The sequence below is a fragment of the Ambystoma mexicanum genome, chromosome 4q (assembly GCF_040938575.1).
Source record: "Ambystoma mexicanum isolate Mex_15411 chromosome 4q, UKY_AmexF1_1, whole genome shotgun sequence".
Classification (NCBI taxonomy): domain Eukaryota; kingdom Metazoa; phylum Chordata; class Amphibia; order Caudata; family Ambystomatidae; genus Ambystoma; species Ambystoma mexicanum.
In genome coordinates this window covers 789,728,826-789,745,999 of record NC_090928.1, presented here as the reverse complement: position 1 = coordinate 789,745,999, position 17,174 = coordinate 789,728,826, and the positions used below count along the sequence as shown (strand labels likewise).

General features: G+C 51.3%; 1 protein-coding gene across 1 annotated transcript in view; it reads left to right on the top strand.

The window, feature by feature from the left end:
• The first annotated feature begins 6,631 nt into the window (after positions 1 to 6,631).
• BFSP1 (beaded filament structural protein 1) overlaps positions 6,632 to 17,174 on the top strand; it is a 523,750-nt gene continuing 513,207 nt past the window's right edge. The window contains 1 exon segment of the mRNA XM_069607288.1: positions 6,632 to 7,005. Coding sequence (XP_069463389.1) covers positions 6,632 to 7,005 — 374 coding nt within the window.

Sequence of the window (17,174 nt, the reverse complement as noted above, 5' to 3'; positions counted from 1 at the left end):
CGGACATGCAGCTTATCTTTTTTTCATTCCCATTGTAGTTTGTTACATTTCTTTAGCATTCTTTCTTTTTTTAAATACAATTTTGTTTTCATACTTCACTGTGTGGTATCATCTCATTGGTTTCATGCATGTCATGTTGGGTGTTTTCCCATTCAATTGCAACCATTGTGTGTGACGGACATGGGTTCATTAGCTTCATGTACATTGGGGGTGTAACATGTAATTTCCATTTCCATGTGGGTGAATGGGTTACTTGGTAGGGCTTTTTGGCTGTGGAGGCTGACCATAACACACATGTTTGGGGATTGTGAGGACCTGGTGGAGGCTGCCCATGGTGGCAGGGGGGTGGGGGTGGTGGGAGACATCAGTGGGGGCCTGGTGGGGGATGCCCATGGTGGCTTGGGGGTGGGGGTGGTGGGAGACATGGGTGGGGGCCTGGTGGAGGCTGCCCCTGCACTGCTGGGGGGTGGGGGTGGTGGGAGACATGAGTGGGGGCCTGGTGGAGGGTGCTCCACACTGCTGGGGGGTGGGGGTGGTGGGAGACATGAGTGGGGGCCTGGTGGAGGGTGCCCCTGGATGCTGGGGGGTGGGGGTGCAGGGGGACATGAGTGGGGGCCTGGTGGTGCTGCCCCTGCACTGCTGGGGGGTGGGGGTGCTGGGAGACATGAGTGGGGGCCTGGTGGAGGGTACCCATGGTGGCTGGGGGTGGGGGTGGTGGGAGACATGAGTGGGGGCCTGGTGGGGGATGCCCATAGTGGCTGGGGGGTGGGGGTGGGTGGGAGACATGAGTGGGGGCCTGGTGGGGGATGCCCATGGTGGCTGGGGGGTGGGGGTGGGTGGGAGACATGAGTTGGACATGAGTGGGGGCCTGGTGGAGGGTGCCCCACACTGCTGGGGGGTGGGGGTGGTGGGAGACATGAGTGGGGGCCTGGTGGAGGGTGCTCCACACTGCTGGGGGGTGGGGGTGGTGGGAGACATGAGTGGGGGCCTGGTGGAGGGTGCCCCACACTGCTGGGGGGTGGGGGTGCAGGGGGACATGAGTGGGGCCCTGGTGGTGCTGCCCCTGCACTGCTGGGGGGTGGGGGTGCTGGGAGACATGAGTGGGGGCCTGGTGGGGGATGCCCATGGTGGCTGGGGGGTGGGGGTGGGTGGGAGAAATGAGTGGGGGCCTGGTGGAGGGTGCCCATGGAGGCTGGGGGGTGGGGTGGTGGGAGACATGAGTGGGGGCCTGGTGGGGGATGCCCATGGTGGCTGGGGGGTGGGGGTGGGTGTGAGACATGAGTTGGACATGAGTGGGGGCCTGGTGGAGGGTGCCCCACACTGCTGGGGGGGTGGGGGTGGTGGGAGACATGAGTGGGGGCCTGGTGGTGCTGCCCCTGCACTGCTGGGGGGTGGGGGTGCTGGGAGACATGAGTGGGGGCCTGGTGGAGGGTGCCCATGGTGGCTGGGGGGTGGGGGTGGTGGGAGACATGAGTGGGGGCCTGGTGGGGGATGCCCATAGTGGCTGGGGGGTGGGTGTGGTGGGAGACATGGGTGGGGGCCTGGTGGAGGCTGCCCCTGCACTGCTGGGGTGTGGGGGTGGTGGGAGACATGAGTGGGGGCCTGGTGGAGGGTGCTCCACACTGCTGGGGGGTGGGGGTGGTGGGAGACATGAGTGGGGGCCTGGTGGAGGGTGCCCCACACTGCTAAGGGGTGGGGGTGCAGGGGGACATGAGTGGGGGCCTGGTGGTGCTGCCCCTGCACTGCTGGGGGGTGGGGGTGGTGGGAGACATGAGTGGGGGCCTGGTGGGGGATGCCCATGGTGGCTGGGGGGTGGGGGTGGGTGGGAGACATGAGTGGGGGCCTGGTGGAGGGTGCCCATGGTGGCTGGGGGGTGGGGGTGGTGGGAGACATGAGTGGGGGGCTGGTGGGGGATGCCCATGGTGGCTGGGGGGTGGGGGTGGGTGGGAGACATGAGTTGGACATGAGTGGGGGCCTGGTGGAGGGTGCCCCACACTGCTGGGGGGGGTGGGGGTGGTGGGAGACATGAGTGGGGGCCTGGTGGTGCTGCCCCTGCACTGCTGGGGGGTGGGGGTGCTGGGAGACATGAGTGGGGGCCTGGTGGAGGGTGCCCATGGTGGCTGGGGGGTGGGGGTGGTTGGAGACATGAGTGGGGGCCTGGTGGGGGATGCCCATGGTGGCTGGGGGGTGGGGGTGGTGGGAGACATGGGTGGGGGCCTGGTGGAGGCTGCCCCTGAACTGTTGGGGGGTGGGGGTGGTGGGAGACATGAGTGGGGGCCTGGTGGAGGGTGCTCCACACTGCTGGGGGGTGGGGGTGGTGGGAGACATGAGTGGGGGCCTGGTGGAGGGTGTCCCACACTGCTGGGGGGTGGGGGTGCAGGGGGACATGAGTGGGGGCCTGGTGGTGCTGCCCCTGCACTGCTGGGGGGTGGGGGTGGTGGGAGACATGAGTGGGGGCCTGGTGGGGGATGCCCATGGTGGCTGGGGGGTGGGGGTGGGTGGGAGACATGAGTGGGGGCCTGGTGGAGGGTGCCCATGGTGGCTGGGGGGTGGGGGTGGTGGGAGACATGAGTGGGGGCCTGGTGGGGGATACCCATGGTGGCTGGGGGGTGGGGGTGGGTGGGAGACATGAGTTGGACATGAGTGGGGCCTGGTGGAGGGTGCCCCACACTGCTGGGGGGTGGGGGTGCTGGGAGACATGAGTGGGGGCCTGGTGGTGCTGCCCCTGCACTGCTGGGGGGTGGGGGTGCTGGGATATATGAGTGGGGGCCTGGTGGAGGGTGCCCATGGTGGCTGGGGGGTGGGGGTGGTGGGAGACATGAGTGGGGGCCTGGTGGGGGGTGCCCATGGTGGCTGGGGGGTGGGTGTGGTGGGAGACATGGGTGGGGGCCTGGTGGAGGCTGCCCCTGCACTGCTGGGGGTTGGGGGTGGTGGGAGACATGAGTGGGGGCCTGGTGGAGGGTGCTCCACACTGCTGGGGGGTGGGGGTGGTGGGAGACATGAGTGGGGGCCTGGTGGAGGGTGCCCCTGGATGCTGGGGGGTGGGGGTGCAGAAGGACATGAGTGGGGGCCTGGTGGTGCTGCCCCTGCACTGCTGGGGGGTGGGGGTGCTGGGAGACATGAGTGGGGGCCTTGTGGAGGGTGCCCATGGTGGCTGGGGGGTGGGGGTGGTGGGAGACATGAGTGGGGGCCTGGTGGGGGATGCCCATGGTGGCTGGGGGGTGGGATTGGGTGGGAGACATGAATGGGGGCCTGGTGGAGGGTGCCCATGGTTGCTGGGGGGTGGGGGTGGTGGTCGACATGAGTGGGGGCCTGGTGGGGGATGCCCATGGTGGCTGGGGGGTGGGGGTGGGTGGGAGACATGAGTTGGACATGAGTGGGGGCCTGGTGGAGGGTGCCCCACACTGCTGGGGGGGTGGGGGTGGTGGGAGACATGAGTGGGGGCCTGGTGGTGCTGCCCGTGCACTGCTGGGGGGTGGGGGTGCTGGGAGACATGAGTGGGGGCCTGGTGGAGGGTGCCCATGGTGGCTGGGGGGTGGGGGTGGTGGGAGACATGAGTGGGGGCCTGGTGGAGGGTGCCCATGGTGGCTGGGGGGTGGGGGTGGTGGGAGACATGAGTGGGGGCCTGGTGGGGGATGCCCATGGTGGCTGGGGGTGGGTGGGAGACATGAGTGGGGGCCTGGTGGAAGGTGCCCATGGTGGCTGGGGGTGGGGGTGGTGGGAGACATGAGTGGGGGCCTGGTGGGGGATGCCCATGGTGGCTGGGGGGTGGGGGTGGGTGGGGGTGGGTGGGAGACATGAGTTGGACATGAGTGGGGGACTGGTGGAGGGTGCCCCACACTGCTGGGGGGGTGGGGGTGGTGGGAGACATGAGTGGGGGCCTGGTGGTGCTGCCCCTGCACTGCTGGGGGGTGGGGGTGCTGGGAGACATGAGTGGGGGCCTGGTGGAGGGTGCCCATGGTGGCTGGGGGGTGGGGGTGGTGGGAGACATGAGGTTGGGCCTGGTGGGGGATGCCCATGGTTGCTGGGGGGTGGGGGTGGGTGGGAGACATGAGTGGAGGCCTGGTGGGGGATGCCCATGGTGGCTGGGGGGTGGGGGTGGGTGGGAGACATGAGTGGAGGCCTGGTGGAGGGTGCCCATGGTGGCTGGGGGGTGGGGGTGGGTGGGAGACATGAGTGGGGGCCTGGTGGGGGATGCCCATGGTGGCTGGGGGGTGGGGGTGGTGGGAGACATGGGTGGGGGCCTGGTGGAGGCTGCCCCTGCACTGCTGGGGGGTGGGGGTGGTGGGAGACATGAGTGGGGGCCTGGTGGAGGGTGCCCCTGCACTGCTGGGGGGTGGGGGTGGTGGGAGACATGCATTGTTGATCAGTAGTGCAAGGTGACATGTGGGTTGGCTGCGGGGCATGCCCATGGTGGATGGGCTGCCTGCAGGACATGAGCAGGGGTGCAGGGTAGTCCCCCGTGGTGTGGGCTGCCTGCAGGGGCCGTGGAGGTTGTCGAGCGTACACCTGGGAGGACCCACACGGCCAATTCACGTGTAGTACTCCCCAGAACCCCTGGAATTCACATACCCTGCTGAAATCGCGTGTGGAACTTCCTGCGCATCCCTGGAATGCACGTACCCTGCTCGCACGGGGCCAATCAAGTGTGGAACTTCCCGCGCACCCCTGGAATACACGTACCCTGCTCGCACTGGGCCAATCGCGTGTGGAACTTCCCGCGCACCCCTGAAATACACGTACCCTGATGAAATCGCGTGTGGAACTTCCCGCGCACCCCTGGAATACACGTACCCTGCTCGCACGGGGCCAATCACGTGTGGAACTTCCCGCGCACCCCTGAAATACACGTACCCTGCTCGCACTGGCCCAATCGCGTGTGGAACTTCCCATGCACCCCTGAAATACACGTACCCTGATGAAATCGCGTGTGGAACTTCCCGCGCACCCCTGCAATACACGTACCCTGCTCGCACGGGCCCAATCGCGTGTGGAACTTCCAGCGCACCCCTGAGATACACGTACCCTGCTGATTTTGGTGTGGAACTTCCCGCGCACCCCTGATGCACACGTACACAGGACAATCGCGTGTGGAACTTCCCGCGAACCACTGAAATACACGTTCCCCGCTTGGCGTTTGCTGTTTGCCAGCTTGGCGAACTGGTCCAGGGTTAGCGCAGCCCTTTGCGATAATTTGGCGATTTTGAAGGCTTTTCCTTGCGCGAGGGCGTTCTTGGGGGCGTAACTGGCGCTGCTGCAGGGTCTCTGCGCCACGCTGCGCCACGGCTGCTTTTGGATGCGAAAATCCATGAATGCGCTGTGCGCGGAAATCGATTTTCGCGCACGCGGCTGGCGCAGACAATCGCACGCGGACACTCTGCGCCAGCCGCTTGCGACACTTTTGTGCGAATTTCTATGAATTACCCTGTTAATATTTTACGAGTGAAAGTTGTGTATTTCACGTGACTGAATGTGTTGAAAACGAGTTCAAACGTGAATGTAAAAGCTGGTGGACTGGCCTCTCGGGAGCTCTGGAGATTTCCCGGTGGGCCTCTGCACCCACCCTTGTTGCAGCGTTAAAATTCTCATGCTGCGCATTTAATGCCTTGTTTTCCCCGAACAGAGTCAGAAACTTAAACAATTGTTTTTGGAAAGGTGTTCCATAAAAACTGTCACTTTACTAACCTTAGACACTTAGAATATGTGTGTGTTTGTGCTGGACTTTTTAATTTTATGTGTTCTAATTTGTTTCTAAAGTCTGGAGGTGCCTTGTGGAAAGCACCGACCATTTATAGAAGTGTGTAATTTAATCTATTAAAATATTATGTTTTGTACTTTGAATGCTCTCTGGACAATGATATGTCTCTATGCGACTCCTAGATAGATAAGAAAGATTTCTATTAAAAAATCCCTTTATCCCTGACCCTTTTGCAAGGAGGACAAAAAGAGGGGTAATTGAGCTTCTGTTTCTTTTCCTTTAACTCTGCACCCATGGCCTCTTTTGTGTGATATTTCCAAATGTTCTCATAGGAAAAGCATTGGGCTTGCTGAAAATGTGTACTGCAGTGTCACTTTGAACTTCATTTCCAGGGCCTCTTTTGGTCCCTAATAAATATTTCCAGGGCCTCTTTTACTTCCCAGTCCGTACGGGAAAAATTCATTCGGATATTTGTAAGCACGCAGGGATTAAAAGCCCCGAATCACAAAAGAAGGAACCATTGAAAGGAGCGCTTCTGCACTTGCACTGCACGTTTTACAGAATTGATTCAACTGCCCTTAACAAAAAGAATGTTACCAGCTGTATATTTTTTTACAGCGAAGCATTTGCTTTGTTGGATGTCAATAGTTTCTAATCCCACCTTTCGATGCTGGAAAATACACGATTTTCCAGCACACAGAATGGCTGAACATTAGAAAGTGCTGAGTAGAGGTGGAAAGAAAGGACCGAGCTTATGGTGCCCAATGCTTTAGAACTGTGTGTCGCCTAATATCGCTTGTTGGTGTTGGCGGCACTCATTAGAAAGCAAAGGGAGGTCGGGGTGACTGTGCCCATTTCTCTCCTCTTGGCAATTTATTCGAATGAAACTGCCTAGAAGGAGGACAACATCAGAAGGAAAACAAGACGAGCAACATGTACAGAAGCACCTACTTGCGAGAAGTGCGAAAGGACAAATACGAAAGGTCCGACGCCCACGAGGAGCTGAGTTTGGTGGATTTTAGCAGCGTAGGGCTGGCCCAGGCTCAGGGTTTAGAAAACCTGCAGGGGCTCAACGAGAGGTTTGCCAACTACATCAACAGGGCCCGGGTGCTGGAGCAGAGAAATGCCATCTTCAGGAAACAGCTGGAGACCTTCCAGCGGATGGATGAGATCTCGGGCCTGGAGGAGGCCTTCGAGGAGCAAATCGAATTAAACAGGCAGAGGATCAGGGAGCTGTCCTTGGACCATGCCAAGCTTGAGCGGGAGTACAAAGATGCCCAAAGAATGGTGGACGAATTCCGAAACAAGTAAGTCATTTGAAAATAACATTTAGATGGTTTTCATTCAAACTTGACAACACCATTTTAAACTTAAGGAAAAGACCAAGATACCCATCGGATATTATAACAAGTATTGACAAAGCCAACAGTTTGGGCTTGTGTACACGTATTAGGCACTTGCCAGGCACTGCTATTAGATGCCCAGGTACACGCACCATTTTGCACCCGATTTCATCAATGGCAGTTAATACCACTACAGCTGTGTCTGGCAAGTGCCTTTGCCATGCCTACACAAAAGCCCAAACTCTTGGCATTGCCAATGCTTGTTAACAAATGCAATTCAAGCAAGGGTTTGCTTATGGAAGGGAACTGTATACAGCGTCGACTAATCAGATTTCTAAGTGAGCTAACCAAACATTAAAAAAAATCTCAGATGGCTGGAATAGATGCAAAAGGTGTCGATCTTTAGTTATGCATATTTAGTGCAGCATTATATGTTTGAACAATATATATATTTATTTTGTTTTGCAATTTGTATAGCGCACATAACCCAGGGGTGTCTTGGCGCTGTGAGCATATAGGTGTGCATTTATGAAAAAAGGAAAAAATGCTTTGGTTTTATTGCCAAGTCATTAAAAATGATCAGAGTATAATTTGAATGCTTGTTTTTAACACAAATAAAAATTAGTTGTAACTATGTCCTTAAATGTTTTTAAACAAGAAAACATCTCATTAACATGGTTTAAAATAGATTTTTACAATAAAGAACTACTTTATTTTGCCAAAACGTAGTCCTAAAAATTGGGGCCTACCAGTAGTGCTCTACAGAGTGTCTTCCCTCTCTGCCCCTGGTCAACGCCGCAATATAGCAAATGACAAGCTATCATCCATGAAACCTATAGGTTCACCGGTAAAGGCTGCAGCGGGGGTCAGGGCTTTGCCGGTTTCCAAACCAGTTTTGAGAGAGAAACAGCATTTATGAGGGAATGCCACGTGTCACCATGCATTAGTCGCCGCTTGTTTGGTCTTTTACCAATAGTGATGCATTAACTGAATTGCAGTGGGGGGCCTGGGGGACGCGGGGGGGGGGGTGCTAGGACCCCACTTCCCCCACTGGCGCTCATCTTCTTCACCACTGGTGATTTTTATGTGATTTTGCAGTCTATTTTCAAAATTTCGTTTTGAAGTGGCTATGAAATGTTACCATTATGTTAATATTTTTTGTCATTTGAAGTGGAAAAATCAGTGAAAGAAAAAAATACATTTTAACATTGGCCGAAAAAATGAACGATTTTCTGGTAGGCCATGCTTTCGGAAGATGGTCATGGTCAGTCACGTGCCCATCAAACGATCTCTGACTCAATCAGCAAGATCAGTGTTTCAGAAACATCAACGTATTTGGACTATTTGCAACTTCGCATAGGCCAGTCGGGCGCCATGCCAAGTCCACTGCTGCACAGCACATCACTAAAGCAGGTTGGAGGACTACAAAAGCTGTTCAGACTCAGGAGAACTTTTGATGTCAAGTCCAAGCACATCTGGGGAAAAGGTCCTTCCCAGAGACCTGCCTAACCTTGCATCAAGTAGTTATTGGGGAACACCAAAGGACGACTGGCCACACTTTCCACCCCCACCACACCCCACACCGCCAAGAGAATGGCATGATGATACCTCCAAAATACTGCTCGATGCACTCGTGCAGTGGGAGGGACCATGCTCAGGGTGTGTCTTGGTTCGTCATGCTTGCAACACTACCTGTTTTGCAGAAGAGTCAGGAGGTCGCAGGATTGTGAATTAAATAGACGTGTTGACTCAATCTGTGGCACCAGGGCACAAATCGAGGCACCACGTAGGTGGAAGGCGTGTGCCCACTTTTTTGAGAGGGTGAAGGAAACAGTGAATATTTAACTCATGGAACTGTTCACGTCCTATATACTGCACATTCAGAGTCGCCCTACTAATTTCTGTTTAGGTCTTCAGCCCTGTACATACACGAAGATCCACTCCGCAGCCCCCTCACCTCACAGCTGTGCCTGCAAGGAATACGTTCAGGAACACGCATATGGGGTATTAGAGCACAATATATTTGCCAAGAATGTAGAAAAAATATTGCTCTTTTACAAAGAAGAAAAGAAAAACACGATTCAATGCTTTAACAATGCCATACCTTCTTAAAAACGTGTGGCTTGACTGAAATGACCGATTCAACTCCCACGTTTCAAGTGCAAGGGTTTTCTTGATGCTTTTTTTTAAACCCACCGTAAGCTGATGGTGCTTGCTGAAGATATACTCAATGCTTCAACCACAAGTATGCCAGACATTGCACTGATTATCCTGCACATGTTGGAGTCTGCATCCTGGAGTGCCATCTGCCCTGCGCCACCGACCGAGGTACCAACCCGAGGTGTGGAGCAGATACACACTCAGAGGTGCAGTGTAACGGTGCACAGAAATCGCGTGCTTGCTAAAAAATCCAGCACCGATTGCAGCTCGGACATCCGCTATGATTTTCCTCAGGCTGGATAAACAAAATTGACATTTCTTCAGAATTCCATCCTCGTATACAGCACAATGAGAGTGAGCACATGGAGAACCACACACATCATACTGTCATCACTCACTGCACAGCCAATCAGGTGCTGCTTACATCAAAAACACTGCACCAAAACCCCAAAAATCATTATAAGAACATTTTCAAAGGCATTTTAGACCAAAACTTAACTATTACATAAGCTTGTTTATCTTAAATCTTAAATACAAAATATATTAAAATGTGTAACATAACTTCAAAGTTAACATAAATATTTTTGAAAAACATCAATATAGTCAAATATGGTTTTCTTAAGCTTAAAATATGTTGGCTGTCATTTTGGAAGTAAAAATGGCTGCCAAATTCATCACACAAAACATATGCAGGCAAAGAATGCAAAAAGGGGTGTGGTTTGGTGTGAGATGGGTGGGAATGGGAGGAAAATCATATATCTTTCACTTAGAGATGGGTGTTAAATGCGTGGGGCACATAGCCAAACAACGCAAATTCATCCTTATATGTAATCTGCATTGAAAAGCATATGAGACCCTCATTCAAAGCCCCTATTTGTTATTATGTTAAAGCTCTTATTTTTATTATGATAGCTGCACCTTAAAACTAATGCTTTCAATGCCACATAATAACTAAAACTAAACATGTGTTCCCCGTTATGTATCAATCTGAGGTATTTAGGGCTGTCCAACATTTGCCCACTCTTGATTTTTCAACTGTTATATTCACATTGACAGGATCACAACAGACTATTTTCCATAAAGAAGCGTAAAGACCAAACCTCAAATATTTGCAATAAAATGCCATGTAGCCTGTTATCTGGTGATTTATAAAAGATACACAGGGTAATTCATGGAATTAATGTCCCCTGAAAAGTGGAGCGCAAGCGTGAAAATCACAGTGCACGCGTGCTAAAGCCACGCACGCAGCCGTTTGTTGATTCATGGAATGCGCTGCGTGTGTTTTCCCCTGTATGTGCACCAAATCCACGGGTGGCGCACACGGGTGCACACGTCCCTAAACGCCATACGCGATGTGCACAGCAAAAGCGCACAACGCGTAGCGCACACAAGAAAAGGGGGCAGAACATGGGGCGGAACAGGCGGAATGGGGAACAACGCATGAAAATGTGGGCATTACGGGGGAAGTACCGCAGCTAAATCCTCGCGCTAACAACACGTATTCATGGAATCGAACTGGGGAAACCCGTGCGCCACAAAAGACGCGCTAATCCGGAAACACGTACGCCAGCAGGAAGTAGGGGTAAGTGGCCCCGCGCAGCATAAAAGTGCGCGCAAACAACCAAGAAGCTCATACGCTACGATGAATATACCGTTCCTCGCAGCAGTGGTCGTGGGACACCGCAGGAGGAGGAGGATAGCCAGGACCCTCAATTTTTTACCCAGGACCAGCCTTTTTGGGATGCCTGATGACCAGGTGTATGGGAGGTACAGGTTTCCACCACAAATAATCCTAGAACTGGTTGCTGAGTGGGAGGATGACCTCACATCATCCACCCTGTGCTCCCAAGTGCCATAGTTGGGGGTGTCTCACATGCCACGCAGTCACGCTGCCTGCACCAAGTGTTGGCGATCATGACTGCATGCCCCTCAGTCCTCAGCCACACATACATGCCCAGAACACCTGCAGAAAGGCAGGCCGTGGTCCAGGACTTTAACGGGGTGGCACACTTCCCCAAAGTGGTAGGTGCCATTGATTACACCCATTGTGGCTCTACGTCCTCCCGGGGCCACTGAGCACATCTATCAAAACCGCAAGCACTGGCATTTCATCAACATGCAGGTGGTATGCGATGCCAAGGGAATAATCACCTCAGTATATGCCAACTATCCGGGGTCCAGCCATGATAGTTTTATATTCAGAATGTCACCCCTAAACCGGGACTTGGAAGCTGGGAGGCATGGCGACACATGGCTCATTGGTGAGTACAAATGTCTCTGCACATGCATGCATGTCAGACACTGAGAAATGGGAAAACCCAACTAATGACAACCATTATAACCTTCCCAGGGGACAGTGCCTAACCTCTGACCACCTACATGATGACTCCAATACAGAACCCCACCACACCACCTGAGGTAAGATACAACACAGCCCATATTGCAACCTGGGGCATAGTGGAGCGCATATTCGTAGTGCTAAAGTCACATTTTCGCTCCCTTGACCGCTCTGGTGGCCAGCTGCTATATGCGCCCCAGTAGTGTGCAGGATCATAGTGGCAGCATGTTTCCTGTACGACGTTGCAACCCGGCGGGGCATGCTGGTGGACATGGTGGGTCCCCCACACCCCCAACCACATGCACGGCGTCTGCGCATGGGAGGGGAAAGGGCATGTGGTGAGGCAGCCCGTACCGAGCTTGTGGCCAATTTCTTCACCTAAAATCCCACCCCTGTGGAGTGTGCACATGCCTGGCACATACCAGCTGACAATTGATGATGATGACAAAACGAACAGTCAACTGTCACAACCATGCCACCCTGAGATTGTTTTCCTGGAAGTGCTACATTGTGTGTATCCCTAGCTACTTAAACAGACCCAATGCTGTGTCAGTAAAAGGCATGCATTCATGCAGCATGAAGGACTACCCCCTTGCAAAATAGTACACAGAAATAGTGGCATGTCACCCAACCCCTCCCTAACCCCATCTCAGCTACCCAACACACCATGGCATGGCATGTTATGTGAAAGCAACCAAATGAATGCACAACACATGACACAAGTGTCACAAAGTGCAGTGTCCCAAATGGAAACAGGCCAGAGACAAATCCCTCTCACTAATGAAAAAGAAACAGCACACATGAACAAATACTTACCAGCAAGACAAAACATTAGTACAGGACCCAACAGTGGCAACGAATGACAGTAAAAAATGAAAGTAGTGCAAGTGTCACAACCTGACAAAGGCAGCACATCGACCCCTTCCATCTCCAGTGTGTTACTGGTAGGAAAATTTGGCAGTGTACAGCACACAACATGAACTGCATCTGCAATGGAGACCAGCTCGTTAAGACATGAAGAACGTACATGCATATATGCAAAATGTCCTGTATGAAATACAATATACAAATCAACCATGCAGTGGAGAAATCATCACCAATCCCCACTAGGGGTGTATACACAGTTTGGACTACAGACTGCCCACACAATTTATTGGAGCCCAATGCCTCTGTGTAAGTTATTGTCACTTGGTCACACCCTTGCAAGCCCATGGAAAGAGGAAGCAGGAGTGCATGTGTGTCAGGAACCCAAGTTTCAAACCCAAACACAGGACAAGCCTGCATGTGCCCAGCTGGTATACACAGTGGATGCCTACAGGAGCCACACAAAGCAACACACTGTAACATGAAATTACAATCTGAAAGAAAATAGTTATCAACAAAAAAGGAAATGTAAATTAAAAAAAAGAAATGAAAAATATAAAAATAAAATGAAAAGTAAAGAAAATAAATGAAAATAAATAAAAAATATCAAAATGCTAATTAAATTTAAAAAAGAAAGTAAAAGAAAAAAAAGAAAAAATCAAATGAATAAAGAAATGAAAATGAAAATGAAAATGAGAGTCGGGAATGAGGAACATCGCTTTCTTGTAGATGCAGGAGCACAGAAGTGTTCAATAGACCATCACTTGGTTCCGAATATACCACTGTCAGGGCAAAAGAATATTCTGTAGGGTTCGAAGGTACACCAGTCATAAACCCAGTGTCCAAACCAGTCCCAGTTACCATAGGACCATTCACCGAACATTGTCCTTTCCTTCTAACAGAAAATTGTGGAGAAAATTTGTTGGGATTGAATTTGTTGAAAAAACTAGGTTCTGTTATACATTGCACGGCAGGCGGAGTGTTTCTAACGATATGGCCACACGATGCCCCTGTGTCAGAATTCATGTCCGAAGCGTTACCAGGGGAACTAAGTAAAGTACCAACCTGAATATGGCCAATGCATGACAACAATGTGGGATGTTTAAAGATAGAGCCAGTAAAGATTATTTTAAAACAAGGTGTTACCCTACCGCAAATACCCCAATACAAAATTTTGGTTGACGGTGAGAAAGGATTGAAGAGTATTGTTACCGATTTGGTGAAATTAGGGGTAATAGAGGAAATCACAGGCAGTACATGTAACAGCCCGATCCTTCCGGTTTATAAAAAAGGAGGTAATGAGGTACCATACCGTTTCATAATTGATCTACGCGCATTAAATAAGGTAGTATATCTGCAATTTCCTTTAGTGCCAGACGTCACTACAATATTGACAATGATACCTGTTTCAGCAGAATATATTGTAGTGTAATAGATTTGAAGAACGCATTCTTTAGTATTCCAGTCGACAAGGACAGTAGATACTTGTTCGCGTTCACATTAGGAGGACGATCATTTACATTTACATGGATTCCACAAGGTTACACGAAAAGTCCAAGTATTTACAGTAGAGCATTAAAAGAGCAGCTAGACATGCTGGAATTAACCGTGGGTTGTGTACCTATGCAATACATAGACGATTTATTACTAGCTGCAGACACAGAGGAGATTTGTAAAGAAAGCACTGTATTACTACTGTCACACCTAGCGGCACATGGCCATAAAGCTAGTTTGAAGAAATTTCAGTATAATCGAAAGGAGGTAGTTTATTTGGGATACCTACTTTCGAAAGGAGGGAGAAGACTAACGCCAGAACGCATAGAAAGTATTTCTTGTATGCCTATTCCAAAGACACAAAAAGGAGTCACAGCCATAATAGGCATGGCTTCATATTGCCTTGCCGACAATGGATTGGTAATTTTGCGCTGATTGTGAAACCATTAGTGAATTTGGCTAGAAAAGATGCGGTTATGCCTTTGCAGTGGGATGAGGAATGTCAGAGAGCATTTGATGGATTGAAAACTGCATTATGCTCGGCTCCAGTTTTGGGTACGCCAAACTATAAGAACATTTTCAGACTATTTGTGTGTGAAAGTGAAGGATGTGCATTGGCGGTTTTGACACAGGAACAAGGTGGAAGAAATAGGCTGTGCGGCTATTTTTCATCTGCCCTGGACCCTGTAGCGCGCGCACTACCACGATGTTTGCGATCTGTCGCGGCGGCTGCTGCGTCAGTGAAACAAACGGAAGGGATGGTATTGGGGCACACTTTAATTCTGATGGTGCCACATGCCATAGACGTTCTGTTAAATAGGTCACAGACGCAACACCTCACCTCTGCTAGATTGACAAGCTATGAGATTATCTTGTTCGTGCCCCATATCCAAATTATGAGGTGTAGCGCTTTGAATCCTGCAGAATTAATGCCATTAACCATAACAGAAATTGGGAAGAATGAATCACCCCCCCCCCCCACATTTGCTTGAGGAAGAAACCAAGGGGAGAGTTGATTTAAGTGATATTCTACAAAAAGAGCCGGATGGAGAGTTATTTTGTGACAGCTCATGTTTTAAATTACCAGATGGCACGACAACTGCCGCATACACTATCACTACCCTAGAGAGTGTTGTAGAAAGTAAAAGAATCCCCTATAATTCAGCACAAGCCGCGGAAATAATAGCAGTAACCAGAGCCTGCAAGATTTCTGAAAATTTGAATGTGAATATATATACTGATAGTCAGTACACGTTTGGAGTGGTTCATAACTTTGGATGACTCTGGGCTGAGAGAGGGTTTCTGACATCACATGGTGCCAGAATTCAACATGGCCCTTTGATTGTACGATTGCTGTCTGCACTCACGTTTCCAAAGCGCCTAGCAATAGTGAAATGTGAGGCACATAAAAAAGTAACATGCAAAATAGGAGAGGGAAATGCGTTTGCAGACAGGATTGCGAAACAAACTGCCACTGATTTGAATACCAAGATGATGACGGTTCAGACAGAGGAAATACCATGTATGATAGAAGATGGAGTTGCGACTGTCAAAGAAATGCAGGCCGAGGCTACGGCCAATGAAATACAGGGATGGGCAGAGGAATCCGCTGAGTTGGATTTGGAGGGTTGTTGGGTGGACAAGGGAACTAGAAACTGGATGTTGCCAAATTCATATGTGATTGCAATGGTCACAATGGCCCACAGCCCTACGCACATCTGTGCCAAGAAAATGATACAGCACCTTTCTACAGTATGGCAGAATACAAACATATAAAATAATGCAGAAAGGTTGGTGCAGAACTGTATCACGTGTTTACAACACAATGTAGGAAAGGGAACAGTGACACCAACAGAAAGTTTTGGCCCGCCCTCCATGCCGTTTGAGGTAGTTCATTTTGATTTCATAGAGATGGAAGGGTGCCAAAACTTAAAATACGTCTTGGTGGTAATCTGTGCATTCAGTAAGTGGGTGGAGGCATATCCTTTAAAAGACTGCATAGCGATGACTACGGCAAAAGTAATGTTGAAGGAGTATTTTTACAGATTTGGCTTGCCCCGTGTCCTATGGTCCGATAATGGACCACATTTTGTGGGTGCAGTGGTGTTACAGATATGTGCAGGTCTTCAGATTGATAAGAGATTCCACAGTTCAAGGCATCCAAGTTCTGCTGGTCTTGTGGAGAGGCACAACGGGATACTTAAATCAAAGATTAGCAAGATTTGTGCGGTAAGCAAGTTGAGGTGGGTGGATGCATTACCAATAGCACTATTATGCATGCGTACGTCAGTACAGGCTAAAACTGGGCTCTCCCTATACGAGATCATAATGGGGAGGCTGGCAAATGTATGGTGCGCACCTCAGCCAAAACGGCTCAGTGAGATAGAACATCCTGTGCTTAGTACTTATTGTGGACATTTAATGCAGAAATTGCGTTTGATTCATCAGCAGGTGGAGGAGGCATTACCTGTGCGGTATAACGGTCCGGGGCACGCGCTGGAGCCAGGAGACTGGGTGCTGCTAGGAAACTTCGAAAGAAAGTCATCATTAGCACCCAGGTGGCGCAGGCCCTATCAAGTACTTTTGGCGACGCAGACGGCAATACGGGTAGATGGAAGGAAGTCGTGGATCCATGCCACCCAGGCCAAGAAGATTCCAACTGCACTGAAAGTCTTGCCTGACACCGATGACCGGAAAGAGACGGCGGTCGCAGAAACAAAAGAAACTGTTGCCAGTGTGCAGCCACCTGATCTGCCAAAACGTGAAGTGAAACTCGAAACAAAGCCTGAGACGATTGCCAAAGAGGGGGAAGGGCAAAGAGTGCCCCAATGTTGCCCGTGAAATCTGCCTTGCAAATACCAGCAGAAACAAATTGTGTGCCCCTTTGGCACCCACCAGCACTTGCCAGCAGGCCAAAGACCGAATCTGCATTATTGGCACAGCACACACCAGCACCTGCAGAAGTGCCGCAGGCTGACTTCAAGCATGAATCTGAAAGTGCACCGGCACTTTTCACGGATCATACAATACCAGGAGCAAGGCGATACAACCTGCGGCCTCGGAAGACAAAGTGATCCGCATTCTTTTTCTTTTGGTGTTTATGTCAACCTCTGGTTCAGCTCATGGACAGAGAAGGAACCAGGGGTGTAGAGGAGAGAAGCGTGAGAATTGTGCAAGTCGGACAATTCTAGACTCGCGGCTCCTCGGTGCAATCATAAAAGTACATGTGTCCGGAACCAGAGCAGACAAGCTGGGGCGCACATGGTACTATGGCAAG